Genomic DNA, 15,943 nt, shown 5'->3' with positions numbered 1-15,943 from the left:
GGATTTCGTAACCATAAATTACGTAAAACTTTTAATAAATTCTTTCATAGATACAAAGATTCTCTGATGCATGATTTTTTTATTATTAATTGTTTTTGGCTTTTAACTAGCTGTCAGTAACTGCGAGTACTCTCAAATTGTACTTTCTTGTTTATGACCTGCTGATACTAATTGTAATGCTTTTTTGTTATTTAATGTTATTCAGGGTTATATCTGGTCTATATACCAGCTTTGATAAGTGTTTGGTATTACTATCATTTTTCACTTCTTCGTACTATGAGCATCAAAATTATTTATTTTGTAAAAATATTTCCTTTCTCTATTTGAACTGTACACGTATACCTAACAACAAAATTATTTTTATTTACCTGTGTTTAAAAAGTAATTGCAAATGGCTGATATTTTTGTTAAAGTATATTGTTTTTTTTTAGATTGTTTAACATTTCACAGCGGTATAACATGTTACTTTAAATATTCTTCCCTAATTAGTTTATTTATTTTGTATTTGCATTGTATCATAGATCAAATTTATTTGTTCGGTGTATATTCACTGGTGTTAATATATGTCTTTTGATTGAGTTAAGCCATTTCAAGTGATATTTTATAGTGTGTTTTTCTATGTTTAACGTTACGTACACTATTGTTTCAAATAAGGGTGAAGGTTTGGTACCATTAAAACGTTTAAACCCGCTGCAATTGTTTACACTTGTCCTAAGTCAGGAATCTGATGTTCAGTAGTTGTCGTTGATGTGGTTCATAAGTGTTTCTCGTTTCTCGTTTTTTATATAGATTAGACCGTTGGTTTTCCCGTTTGAATGGTTTTACACTAGTAATTTTGGGGGCCCTTTATAACTTGCTGTTCCGTGTGAGCCAAGGCTCCGTGTTGAAGACCGAACTTTGACCTTTTATAAATTTTGACTTGTATAGAGAGTTGTCTCATTGGCACTCATACCACATCTTCTTATATCTATTATTTGTGTAATGTATATAGCATTTTGTACTTACTTTACGAGGTCCCCAAGTAATTAAGATTAGTGAAAATTAATTGGTTTATCCTCTTTAAATAAAGATTAATATTATTCAATTTAATGCTGTTCACGGCAATGTTCTTAAACAAATCATATTTCAATCATGCAAAAAAATAAGTAATACCGACCCTTTCCCGTCATGGTTGACACTGTTATAAAAATATAATTGGATACTGACAATGGGTAGTAATAATGTATGCGCTGTATCTGTTATCCAATCCAAATTATTTAATTTTTAATCAAATATTTAAAAAGATACATAAAAAAATCACCGATAACAATAAAATTCGTTTCAGTAATGAGTATATTATTGGAAATAGCACAACAGAGGCGTGGGCAACAAAGAACAAAGTATGAAACTCATTTGAAAAGGGCCTGACTCATTAGATCGCCGATACAGAACACAAACTACTAAGACACAAAGTATCGATCGGATAATGCTCGTAGTTACTGAAAGCTATTTGAAAGTAAATAACAACTAATAAAATAATCATGTATCTACAGCAAAATATCAATCGGTATACATTATTCAATGGATTAAGTGTAAAGACGTCATAAACAGTCTAGGAAAGCAAGGATTTGTATAGTAAGACCTTCTTACTATACAAATCCTTGAGGAAACCACATGGCTTTCTTCAATAAGGTATCAAAACACTTGTCCACTTTTTTGTGTGATTTTCTTCTAAAAAAACATGTAAAACGCAATCTGTATTATCAGATCTACTTCTCCTGTGGTATGAATTTCAATCCGACATAACAATTTTTTATTCCGCGATATGGGCCCGACTTCGAGTTATGCAGTACATAAATTATTTTACCTTCTGTTTCAAAACCGTTGATTTCATTGGTTGATATTTTTAGCAGCGCCATCTTCAAAAACAACAAGCTTAGCGGATCAGTAGGACAAAAATTGAAGATCGAAAAAATCAGTGATTGTACAGTATTTTAATTTGATTTTAACAGCAAATGCTGAATATTTCTTAATTTTTTAATACTGGGAAATGACATTTGTGTTTACAACTCGGACAATATAGATTATTAAGTGTAAAGACCAGTAATGGTGCTTTTCATCATACACTTATATTTTTTTTTAACTTGTATACCATTTATTGTACGTATTTTAGTCTAAGGACAAAAGTGTTTCACATATTCAAGATATGTGATCTTCCAAATTGGTGCTTTTTCTCAGAAATGTTTGTATGCCCCCTCTATAGTCCGAATAATTATGACGTCTTGAAAGGCTATTTTAATTTTTTCTGTGATGCCCTCCTACTGTCCAGAGTAGGAAGGTGGCTCACAGAAAAAATTAAAAAAGCCTTAGGAAGGCATCATGGAAAAAATTAAAATAGCCTTTCAAGACGTCATAATTATTTGGACGACGTAGGAAGGCGTCACAGAATAAATTAAAATAGCCTTTCAAGACGTCATAATTATTTGGACTACCCCCTCAGCTGCACAGGGGGCATTTAGTGTTACCTTTGTCAGTACGTCCCAAAATAAGTTTCCGTTCTCTAACTTAAGTTTGCCTCAACCTAATGTTATGAAACTTAAACACAATGTTTATTACCACAAAACACAGATCAAATTTGGGTTGCATCACTTTTACAGTTCTTCAGTTATGTCCCTTTGTAACGTTATATATATATATATATATGCAAGTGAGAGCATCATCTGTGTCACATGGACACCTTTTCCGTTTATTTTTATATCAATCGCAATGGAAGTAAATCTCATTTATTCTTGATTATTTATAAAATGAATAACTAACAAGTTTTTATGTATAAAAAAGTTATTGCTTAGGGGCAAAAGGGGAATAAGTATATTTTAGAGTTTTATGTTACCACGTGACATCACTAGTGGGTTTATCAGTGTCTGAGTACAAACATACAGTTATCACCTGTACTTATTATATAATGGAAAGAGATGTTTGAATTCAGTTATAATGTATAATATAATATAATTGGTTTCCTGTTTGAATGGTTTTACACTAGTAATTTTTGTGGCCCTTTATAGCTTGCTGTTCGGTGTGAGCCAAGGCTCCATGTTGAAGGCCATACTTTGACCTATAATGGTTTTCTTTTACAAATTGTGGCACTCATACCACATCTTCTTATATCTATAAACACACATAATATAGCAGTCATAATCAAATGGTTTGTGGCACTAAGTGCATTTATTTTTTTTTAATGTGCCCCTCGCCATAGACAACAGGATCATTAAGTGTTACCCTTGACCATCTGTCTTTCCATTCTTCATTCCCTCACATTTTCATTCCGTACTCTTAACATAAGTTTTACTCATCCAAATTTTATGAAATCATACACAATGCTCTAAAACTTGCAGACAGAGTTCAAATATGGGCAGTGAGTCACTTAACTGTACTAGAGTTATGCCCCTTTATAACTTTGAAAATTGCAAATGTTTTCGTTTCTGCACTCTAACAAGTTTTCCTCATCCATATTTATGAAACTCATACATAATGCTGAGAACTAAAACTCACCATGCTCACAGATAGAGTTCATATTTTGTTAGTTTTAGAGTTATGTCCCATTATAACTTGGAAAATTGCAAATGTTTTCGTTTCGACACTCTAATTTAAGTTTTCTTCAACAAAATTTTATTAAACTCATACATAATGCTAAGAATCACAACACACAGACAGAGTTTGAATATTGGCAGTATGTCATTAACCGTTCTAGATTTATGCCCCTTTATGAATTGGAAAATTGCAATTTTTTCAGTTTCCGCACTCTAACAAGTTTGTTTCATCCAAATTTTATGAAACTCATACACAATGCTAAGAACCACAACATGCAGACAGAGTTGGAATTTGGGCAGCTTGTTATTTACTGTTCTAGATTTATGCCCCTTTTTAACTTGGAAAATTGCAAGGCTTGAGCGGGGGCATTCGTGTCCTCATACACATTCTTCTTTTATTGTTAATTTTGCAAATATGATAATGTAATAAATTTACGTGTTTCAGATTATTATGGCATCCCTTGCCTTCCAACCATATGTTGATAAAGAGAATGCAGGATCATTTGGAGTCCGACCCAATAAAGGACAGATAGGTGGTGGACTAGGTAAGAATTATAAAAGAGAGATTAAGTGATGGGTTAAGTCGAATATTGATAAACAAAAGTACCTAACATCATTTGCATGGTTTATGAATAAAAAAGGCAAAAAATGGAATGGTAAAATTTTACAGAGTTTTGAAAAGTGTCTGTCTGTATGACAATTTTCTTTTTGAGAACATTGTATTTGATATGGTACTTCAACATTATGTGCAGTTTCAGTTCTAAGAGGATTTTTGTATTAAACAAAAAATATACTGCACAAATCATATAAACATGAATACACAAATATTTGCAAAATATTTTTTATTGAACCTAATTTTTATGAATAAATTGAAGAAATTTAGTCTGAAAAATTTATATATGAAATTAACTGATGACTTGTCATAACATTTTTTAGGGAAGGTGTTCAATAAAGGTAATGAGCAGAGTCTTGTCACACCTAGACGTGCCCTAGGTGATGTAAACAGAGATCTGAAGGCAGTAAATAATGGACCTGGTCTTAAACCTATGCAGAAACCTTCAGTACTTCCACTACAGAACAAAGGGCTGCAAATGAAATCAACTAACATACAGCCCCTGACTGGTCGATCTGGTAATATAATGCAGGTAATGGTAGATACGTAGATAAGGATCAGGCGCAACAGTTATATAGGGTTCTCACTAAGAGGAGTCTATGAGTCCTGGACTCATGAAAATCTGTCAGCACTCATTATTTTCTGACTTGATGAGTCAGAGATGCTTGAAGTTTGTACATTGTTGTATGAGTCCAGTTATCATCATTTCCTCAAAGCCAAAATTAAAAGAATTAATCTAAATTTTGTTTTATTTCCTTACCCTTATATTTTCACTTCTATGAAAGAGAGGGGAAAGATACCAAAAGGAACATCCAATCTCATAAGTCGAAAACAAACTGACAACGCCATGGCAAAATATGAAAAACGGCCAAAAGACAAACAACAGTATACCAAACACAATATAGAAAACTAAAGACTGAGCAACAGGAAGCTACATACAAAAATACTTAATGAGAACCCTGGTTTTACACAGAACTATCTAGTTTTATGACATGTTTTTTGAACTGTAACTGTTTGGATATGATACTCCATGTTGTGAAAAATCTCTGCAATCAAAAGAACTCCTGTAAAATTCCAGAAATAAATGTAGGGGGATGTTTGCTTGTCCTGAATATGCAGAGGGCTATTCCAGAAATAAATGTAGGGGGATGTTTGCTTGTCCTGAATATTCAGAGGGCTATTCCAGAAATAAATGTAGGGGGATGTTTGCTTGTCCTGAATATGCAGAGGGCTATTCCAGAAATAAATGTAGGGGGATGTTTGCTTGTCCTGAATATGCAGAGAGCTATTCCAGAAATAAATGTAGGGGATGTTTGCTTGTCCTGAATATGCAGAGAGCTATTCCAGAAATAAATGTAGGGGGATGTTTGCTTGTCCTGAATATGCAGAGGGCTATTCCAGAAATAAATGTAGTGGGGTGTTTGAAGGCATTTTTTATTTAACCCCGCCATGCATAAAATTTAAAGTGATTATTTCATATAATTATTAAGGCTATATGTCTAAAATAACCACCACCCATCAAATCCCCCAACCCCCATTCAATAATTCAAGTATATTTGCTACTATACAATAAGCAAATAATCAATTCATCAATATTTCTTAACCGTGATGAGGTTTACCAAGATATTTACTACAATATACTACAGTAAACTAATTTTTATGTATGGCAAAATACATCATTGGTCTCTTGAATAGCAAAGATTTTTAGCCCTATAAAGCTCAGTATTTTTGAAATAGTAAATGAGACAAGATTAAAAAGTCTATGCAAGGAAATTGTTAAAAAAAACAAAATGACTTGCAGATTTCCAGTTTGTTTCAACAGACCTTTCGTTGACATCTGATTGTTTTCGTAGTTTATTTTAAATAACATTAATGCATGCATAATTAATATATTGTAGTTTATCTGGCAGGTAGATTATCATAAATGATATGTATACATACAGGTATTATTAATGCTTGAAATATATTTCAGAAACTGTCAGTGAATCAAAACCTGAGGAAAAAATATTAATGCTTGAAATATATTTCAGAAACCGTCAGTGAATGAAAACCTGAGGAAAAAGTCGATAAGTACCAATAAAGTTACAGTAAAGACAGAGCCTGTACACAAAAGACTGGTTGAGGATATAGAACATATGCACATTCCTAAAGAAGAAGGTTGGTATTTTGTCTTGCCTGCGACAAATCAGGTGTAAACGGTGTAAACAATTGGTTTACAGATTTATATTTTAGAAGTTAGAGAACTGGATGCTTCATACCTTGTATGCAGATGCCTTCTGTAACAATGTGTCCATTTGTCCATTTTCATGGTTCTGTGACTGCTTGAAAAAAATTGAGTTTTTTTCTCATATGAAATACTCACTTATAATAAGTAATAGGATAAATGTATTTGGTATATGGGATCAATACAATGGTCACCTTTTTAGCTCACATGTCCCAAAGGGCCAAGTGAGCTTTTCTCATCACTTGGCATCTGTCGTCCTGCTTCCCTTGTCCGTAAACTTTTACAAAAATCTTCTCCTCTGAAACTACTGGGCCAAATTTGACCAAACTTGGCCACAATCATTATTGGGGTATCTAGTTTAAAAAATGTGTCCGGTGACCCGGCCAACCAACCAAGATGGCCGCCATGGCTAAAAATAGAACATAGGGGTAAAATGTAGATTTTGGCTAATATCTCTGAAACCAAAGCATTTAGACCAAATCTGACATGGGGTAAAATTGTTTATCAGGTCAAGATCTATCTGCCCTGAAATTTTCAGACCAATCAGGCAACACGTTGTTGGGTTGCTGCCCCTGAATCTGTAATTTTAAGGAAATTTTGTCGTTTTTGGTTATTATCGGGAATATTATTATAGATAGAGATAAACTGTAAACAGCAATAATGTTCAGCAAAGTAAGATCTACAAATAAGTCAACTGGGTAAAATGGTCAGTTGACCCCTTAAGGAGTGATTGCCCTTTATAATAAATTTTTAACCATTTTTCGTAAATTTTTGTAATCTTTTACAAAAATCTTCTCCTCTGAAACTTCTAAGACAAATTTTACCAATATTGTCCACAATCATCATTAGGGTATCTAGTTTTCAAAATGTGTCCGATGACCCCGCCCGCGAACCAAGATGGCCTACATGGCTAAAAAATAGTACATAGGGTAAAATGCAGTTTTTGGCTCATATCTCTGAAACCAAAGCATTTAGAGCAAATCTGACAGGATAAAATTGTTCATTAGGTCAAGATCTATCTGCCCTGAAATTTTCAGACCAATCAGGCAACACATTGTTGGGTTGCTGCCCCTGAATTGGTAATTTTAAGAAAATTTGGCAGCTTTTGGTTATTATCTTGAATATTATTATAGATAGAGATAAACTGTAAACAGCAATAATGTACAGCAAAGTAAGATCTACAAATAAGTCAACATGACCAAAATTGTCAATTGACCCCTTTAGGAGTTATTGCCCTTTATAGTCAATTTTTTACAATTTTCATAAATTTTGTAAATTTTTACAAAAGATTTTCCACTGTAACTACTGGGCCAAGTTCATTATAGATAGAGATAATTGTAAGCAGCAAGAATGTTCAATAAAGTAAGATCTACAAACACATCACCATCACCAAAACACAATTTTTCATGAATCCATCTGTGTCCTTTGTTTAATATGCACATAGACCAAGGTGAGCGACACAGGCCTTTTAGAGCCTCTAGTTTTGGTGTGTTAACTGATTGTAAGGTGTACATGTCCGACTGGCAGGTTTCATCTGACCTTCCTGGTTAAGTATATACGGTATGTTTGTTTAATTTCTCCTATAAGCAATAGGTCAACTATATTTGGTGTATGGTATTATTGTAAGGTGTACATGTCTGTCTGGAATAGTTCATCTAACCGTGACCTCATTTTCATGGATCCTTGACAATGATTACTGTATGTGATACTTGAAGTAAAATCTTCATTTACAGACTATAAAAAAAATTCAAGTAAAGCAGGCGAGACATTTCAGCATGTGCACTCTTGGTTAGTTATAATAATGAAAAATTCTACACTTCAATTCTTATGTTGTCTATTTTATTAGACATGATTTTAGATTGTGCCATTGTATCTTTTCTCTCTTTTTTATTTATAGACACTTTATCCTACCACCTAATTTCTTGTTGGGCCAAAATCACACAAAGTTTTAATGGTAGTCATGAAATGTCTTGCAGAGTTTGTATAAAGAAAAAAACATTACAAATGAGATCAGAATAAATGTGACTAGTAGCTAAAAATTTGGCTGGATGACAACAATGACAATGCTTCATTTTTTTTATGTCTCTGATTTTAATCTGAAGAAATTAAGAAATACATTGTCATCCAATTGATATTTAAGACAGTGATCTGAAAGATTGAAAAGTGAATTATTACATTGTTATATCATTTGTATTTAGAGGATGATTTTGAGGACATTTGGCCAAAAGCTGACAGAATTAGTACATACATTAATAAGTTAGTACGTTGGAGACCACCTTGTTTGTTTGGGGAACTGCCTGACTCAAGTGATGAGGAAGAAGAGAAGTTAGAGAGGCAAAGGATGAGGGAGGAAGAAGATAGAATGATGGTAGCATCTTTAGCTAAATATTCAACAGAAAAATCAGGTATCGGACATTTTTCTTAAACTTTTAGAGCTATATATGGCTTATTATATGGTGTGGGATCATGAATAAAAAAACTGAATTTTTACCATCAATTTTTGTTTCACCTTGACACGGTCAAAAAGCGTGACTTAGGTATGCTGTTTCCATCGGTAGCAATAAACAATTTGAAAAAGTTAGGTCAGTTTAAGAGGAACCACTAAGGGTAAATCAATGATATTTGGTATGCAGTTGTATAACTATAAGCATTGTCACATCTCATTTCCATGGATATTATTTGGCTCAGTCATGGTCTATTATTGACTTTGAAACTTTTGTATAGTTTACATGTTAAAGTTTGTTATTGGGTCAGCTTAAGGATGTACACCTCTGAGGAGCCAAAAATGTCTAGAATTAAACTTTTTTTCTTAACCTGATTTTTGGGTTAATATGACTGTAAAAAAATAATGAGTGGAGAAAAAATCATATGGTGGTGTACTTCCTTTTTTGTTACAGCCATTTGAAAGGACCCAATTTTGATGATTTTCACATTTTTCATCCATTTTTGGGCTATTATCATGACAAAAATCACAGTTTCACAATTAAACTTTTTTTCATACTTTCACTAAAGATGAAGTGGACCAATCTGAATAAATTTAACTTAAAAAAACTATGGGTAGGTGTTAATATAAGAAAGTTTTATAAAATTTTGTTGATTTTTCGTGTCAAATTTACCATATTGTCAATTTTGTAAATTTGGGATTTTTCTCTTTTTTTCTAGAACAAAAAGCATATTATTTCAACTTCTTTGTTATAAATGATTGAAAAAATACATATCTAAGAAATTTGAAAAGAAAAAAATTATATGGGATGTACATGTATCTGGTAAAATCATTTCTTGTACCCCTCACCCATTTTCTCAACATTTTGGCTAATGAGACTGACTTGATTGGTTATAAAATTTTAAAATTTTATTACTCAAAAACTACTTATTGTAAATACACAATTTTTTCACAGAGTTAAGTTTGATTATAATATTTTTTAAATTCATTGATATTTTCCACTTGTATCACATGTTTTGGAAATAATTCCAGAACGAGATTTCAACGAGACTGAAACGTCAGAAGAATGCATCCTTAAGGGGAATCACTTATGATAAAGTCATTTCTATTTTATATGCAGTTGTATAAGCTTTGGTACATCTCATTTCCATGGAGACTATTTGGCCCCTGCCCCTTAGTTATGGTCTAGTGACTTTAAAACTTTTGTATAGTTTTTGATTAGGTCAGTTTATGTTGTTTCTGCTCTTTGGTCGGGTTGTTGCCTCTCTTGACATATTCCCAGTTTCCATTCTCTATTCTATTATGGGGAACCACTAATGATGAGTCAATGATATTTAGTATATATCGGTAGTTGTATTGGCATTGACATATATTATAACTCAGAATTTAATTCTCTGTTCCTTCAAGTCATTGTTCTTTGACTTTTAGTATTTTGCATAATTTACATGTAAAAGTATTGCTTTTTTAATTTCAACATTTGTATTTTACTATCAAAATTATATACAGGCAAGACAGTCTGTGTGTCAACAGTTTATTTTCTTGTTGTCATCTCATTTTCAACATCACTAAATTTGTTTATTGAATATGTAAGTACATTGATGACTGGTATTGATAGCTGTGTAATATTTACCTCAAAACCTATTTTTTAAAGAAAAATTAACTTGATGAACTAAATTTGATAAGTTGGGGATAGTTGGTGTTGGTTGATTCATTGCATCTGTGACATTGGAAAGAAAAACAACTTGTAGACAAAATATTTAAGAATCATCAGTTGAATTGCAGATGTGCAAAATTTAAATGTTCTGTTTAATCTTCTGTTTCAGATTATTCAGATGAAATTAGATTTGAAGATTTATTAGAACCAGAAGATTTTGAAGATGTACCTCTCCCCTCAATATCTCTAGACAATTCTATAGACTTACTGCCGAACATTGGACCTCTTCAACTCAAGGAAGGAATGTGAACATGCATATACATTTTCTTTCATGAATTGCTACGGGATCCACGATTTAAATATAACAACAGAATATTAAATCTGAACTTGGGCATTTGTTTTGCAATACTCAACTTATCTGTTAGTCGTGATGTAATAAGGTTGCTATGATAGATTGAAATTTTATATTTCTACAAACATTTCTGCAATGTAAATATTTAATGAATGTGTATAGCTGTGTCTAAGTGAGAAAGTGAGTTTTGTTAGGGAAAAGGAATGAAAGAAGATTATTTTATAAAGCTTTAATTATGATGTGTGTATTACTGCTGTCAAAATTCTGTCCTTTGTGACATTTTGAGACTGTTCATTTATTTTTATTTTTTTATAGTTTATCAACTGATTATGCTTTGGTAGATAAATGGCTATCTCTAGCTTGTAACTTGTAGAGAGCACAAATTTTGCATTTACAGTTTTGAATAATTTAAAAAAAAACTCCCCTCCCCTTTTTTGATAGATAAATGAAATAAAATAAAGATCGTAAGTTAGTAAACCCAATTTATATGCAAATTCTGCTCTATTACTGTTTGATAATAGGAAACTTTCATATCTAGAGCAGTCAGTTTATGATTTTCCAGACACATAGTGACTTGCCACCAGAAAGTTGGCATCTCATGATTTGTTTGGAGTTATCACAGACAGGACAACATAAATTTAATTGTTTTATTGTTAGCATAATCTTGAACCAGTAGATGTAATCTACTTAATTACAAAACTTCTATAGCTAGTTGAGTGGTAAATCAGGCCAAAATTTAAAATTTTCTTTTTAGAAAAAAACTTTTTTTATTTAAAAGATGATCTCTTTGGTATCAGGTGAAATAAGGATTTGTAAAAATTACTTTTAAATGGTTTTATTTTCACTTTCTATCATTTATTTGTGTTTCATGTGTTTATTTTTAATACACTTGTAAAAATTGTATATAGTATGTAAATTAGTAATAAATTATGAAAATAAAGCTGATTTATTGTATTTACCATTTTGAAACTTCAACACAGTTAATCAGACAAAACTTATCAACTAAGTGAATTGTAAGATGAACTTGTTATATATTTTGATAAGATTGAAAGATCTGTGAAAATATTTTTTCTATCACAAACTTGGTGAAAAGCTTGAAAAATTTGTAAGATGATCCTTTTTCATAAAAAGACCAGATGTATGGCCAACTTAACTGTATTTATTTCACAAACCGGTTAGGGATTTTTTTTACAAATTGAAGCTGGGAGCAGGAAGTGTAACCATACATCAACTTTGAACTCATTTATACTCCCTCTTTGAATTGCCCACTTGGGCCTTTTTGCCATGGCAGCCTTAGGTCATTGCCTTTCATTTGTATCGAATGTGGACAAAAACTTTGCTGTAGGTAATTATTTACGAAATAGACGGGAGGATGGGCTGGGTTGCCATAATCCAGCTTTGTACTTCAGTTGAAGTCTTTCAGGAATTTTACAACCTGGGCAAGTTCAGTTATTGCCTATGATTTGTATCTAGCGTGGACAAAAGCTTTGCTTTAGGGATTTTTTTACGAAGGAAAGCTGGAAGGGGTATGGTCGCCATATTTATATCTATTTTACAGATTTCCAAACAGAATGCCATGAAATGTGCAAGCCTTTTGATACTTTGTCATAAGCTTATCCATTATTAAATTAACTTCAGAAAAAAATACCTTTGTTATAATAGAATATGACAAATTACATGAATAAAGGGTTGAAGGAGTGACACCTTACTGTCATGTGTAGTTGACCATATACTGTCATTTTGATCAAACTATTTATACAGGAGTTATGGGACTTTTTTTAAATTGTAAAGTGTCATTTTGTAAACACAACTCCTCAGATCTTTTGACAGAAAGCTCTCACACTTTGTAGGATTGTTTGTCATCATGTGCAGTTGATCATATTTTGATCTGACCATTTAAACAGGAGTTGTGGGACTTTGACTTTTTTTGGTGAATTGTAATAGTGTAACCTTGTGAATGTTACTCCTCCGAGACCATTTGACAGAAAGCGCTCATACCTCATAGGATTGTTTGCCATCATGTGTAGTTGACCATATTATACTGCAATTTTGATTTGACAGTCATTCCCAAAGTCGCCAGACATTGGACAAAAACCAGTTAAAATTGGTTTGGTCCACAGGGGCAGATCCAGGATTTTAGGTTAGGGGTGGCAAATTTTTGTTCTCACCTCACCGGGATTCGAACTCATGCTATTGGGATATCGAGACAACACCCCCTACACTGTGCCCAGCACTCTAGACCACTCGGCCACCTAGACTGAACTAAAAATTCAGCTTTCAATGGCCTAGTGTTACCTTTCCACTTCTAAACAAGTGTTCTGCAAATTTGCAGATTTAACATTGTTGAGCTGATATTTAGAGTAATTATGAATATAATATGTGTTTTCAGCCGTGTTTCACCTTCACTGGTGATCCAATGGATGGATCTGTTGTCACTTGTTTAGATGTACTTATATATAATTATATATTCCATCTTCATGCCTTATATATCATGTACTGTGTTACAGTTCTAGATTCTACTGACGTGGAAAAGTAACACTAGGCCATCGAAAGCTGAATTTTTAGTTCAGTCTAGGTGGCCGAGTGGTCTAGAGTGCTGGGCACAGTGTAGGCGGTGTTGTCTCGATATCCCAATAGCATGAGTTCGAATCCCGGTGAGGTGAGAACAAAAATTTGCTTCCGGAAATTTGCAGATTTAACAATGTTGTGCTGATATTTATAGTTATTATGAATATAATATGTGTTTTCAGCCGTGTATCACCTTCACTGGTGATCCAATGGATGTATATATATACACTGTATATAACTCGTCTCAAATTTAACACAATATTAGATCTTTAAATTTGCGTTAGCAAATTTTTGTTCTTTCCTCAGCGGGTTTCAAACCCTTGCTTCTGTGACATTGTGGCAACAACGCCTGCACCGTGGTCGAATAAATTGACAAGATTCATTTTACATTATACTGAATGATGAATGAGGGGCCTGATGGGTTATTTTCGTGCTTCGTGATCGGCGCATTTTCGCTATCGTGATCCGTTTTTCTACAGATTTTTTTTTTTATATTTTCGTGATCCGTGATCATGGAAATTTATTTTCTGTGAATCGTGATTGACAAAAAAATCAACTCGTGAATCGTGATGAGACCCCCCTATCAGGCCCCTCATGAATGCTATCTGTTATCCAAATATTTATTGACGAATAACAATGTCTGAAATATTAACATTTCTAAGTTCTGTGGTATTTTTTGGGTGTTCTGTAGTAAAAAGATGCTCCCTTCTTAAGCAGCAAAAAATCACTACAATGAGCTGCAAAAGTTTCTTATCTGCATCCGATTTCACCTGGATAGATGCACGCTCGATGAAGCTAGTTTGTCTAGCGAAATATTGCCTTTGCTTTTTATCGCATTGCAAATATTTTAATCATTTAATATTTACATTCTAAATAGTGTGTTAAAATTACATTGTTAGGCAATTTATATATATATATATAAATATATAGGTTTGAACGTCGTTTTCAATTTAGACTTGTTTATAAATATATATATATATATATATATATAAGTACGTCTGAACCAGTGACAACTCTACAACAGATTTATCCATCGGATCACCAGCAGTGATGGTGATACATGGCTGTGTACATTCTGTATATTCAACTCGTCTAAACATCAGCCCAACAATGTATATATATATATACTTGTTTCCTGGTTTCTTTCAGAAAAAAAAAATAGATAGCTACATGTTGGTAGATAAGATGATTTCCTTTTCAAAATATTTCAAGCCAGACTACATGTACATAGGGAAATGTTCTGGGCTTTAAGGTCTCTTAATAAAAATGTCTGACTTCAACTGTGTCCATAATATGTGTTAGTATAGACATACAAATTGAGGGTAGGTATGGAATTAGGAAACAATGATTTTTTTGGCTTATTGAAATCAAGACAGACTGGTGACCTATATTTAATCCTTTGATCATTTGATATCTATACCCCCGTTCCAAAGGAGGTAAGGGGTTATACAGATTTACCTCTGTTTGTCGTCCATCTGTCTGTTGGACCAATGAACATTTGCAATTTTCTCAGGATCTACATATAAGATCTTCCTAAAATGTTTGTTCAATCTTCTTATGAACATGCTATACCGTGTGATGCAGTTTCAGATTAATCAATCGTAAACCTATTAACCAAATACTTATTTTCTTACATATAATGGCCGTGTACGAATTTTTTTGTCACATTTTAAGCTCACCTGCCCCATAGGTCCAATAGAAAGCTCACCTGGCCCGTAAATTTATTAAAAAAAATCAACTTTACAAGATCTTCAGAAAGGACAGCATAGATGAAATTGTCAGCTGTTTCTTATAGGAGTTATTGCCCTTAATTAAGGATTTTTGTACCCCTTTTTGTGATTTAGGCAAAAATTGTCGAAGATGGAGAGAAACTGAACCGAAAAAATTATCAGCAATACAAGAACGACAAAAAAGAGATTTTAGTCAGCAATTATAATCTAGTTTACAATCTTGGGAGAGTGTCTATTAGTGAAGATGTACATAGACCTAGGTGAGTGACACAGGCTCTTAAGAGTCTCTAGTTCTAGGGAACTCAAAATCAGATCTTCCTGTAATTTGTTATCAGTCCTGATATGATCACTCTATACAGTATGATGCGGTTTTAGATTCATCAATCGTCAACTTCCTGTTTTCCGAATACTGATATATTCCTGCGACTTATAGTAGTCTCAATATATTCTTATATATAATGGCCATGTATGAATTTTCCTCGTTTTTTTGTAGGGAACTACAAATAAGATCTTCTTGAAATTTGATATCAGTTATCATATGATCATGCTATATACCATGTTTCAGATTAATCGATCGTCAATTTCCGGTTTACTGAATATTTTGAAATTCGAATACATAATAGTCATGTGCATGAGTTTTTCGTTGCATTTTTCTAGGGAACTACAAATAAGAGCTTCCTTAAAGTTGATGTCAAGTTTCATGTGAGCATGTTTTATTGTGTTATGCTTTTTTAGATTTATGACCAATCAATTTCCTGTGTACATTTTTTAAGGGGGGGAGGGGTATCATAAA

The 15,943-nt window shown here is 32.8% G+C and overlaps 1 protein-coding gene across 1 annotated transcript; it reads left to right on the top strand.

Moving 5' to 3' along the window:
- The first annotated feature begins 1,880 nt into the window (after positions 1–1,880).
- On the top strand, positions 1,881–11,629 carry LOC127735035 (uncharacterized). The gene is made up of 6 exons (XM_052245122.1): positions 1,881–1,963; positions 4,012–4,111; positions 4,503–4,711; positions 6,210–6,336; positions 8,602–8,808; positions 10,670–11,629. The coding sequence occupies exons 2-6, from the start codon at positions 4,018–4,020 to the stop codon at positions 10,807–10,809; spliced, it is 777 nt and encodes a 258-aa protein (XP_052101082.1). The 5' UTR covers positions 1,881–1,963; positions 4,012–4,017; the 3' UTR covers positions 10,810–11,629.
- The last annotated feature ends 4,314 nt before the right edge of the window (positions 11,630–15,943 follow it).

The sequence above is a fragment of the Mytilus californianus genome, unplaced genomic scaffold (assembly GCF_021869535.1).
Source record: "Mytilus californianus isolate M0D057914Y unplaced genomic scaffold, xbMytCali1.0.p SCAF_3, whole genome shotgun sequence".
Lineage (NCBI taxonomy): Eukaryota > Metazoa > Mollusca > Bivalvia > Mytilida > Mytilidae > Mytilus > Mytilus californianus.
Note: the sequence above shows the minus strand (reverse complement) of the source record. Positions and strands in the feature narration are given on the sequence as shown.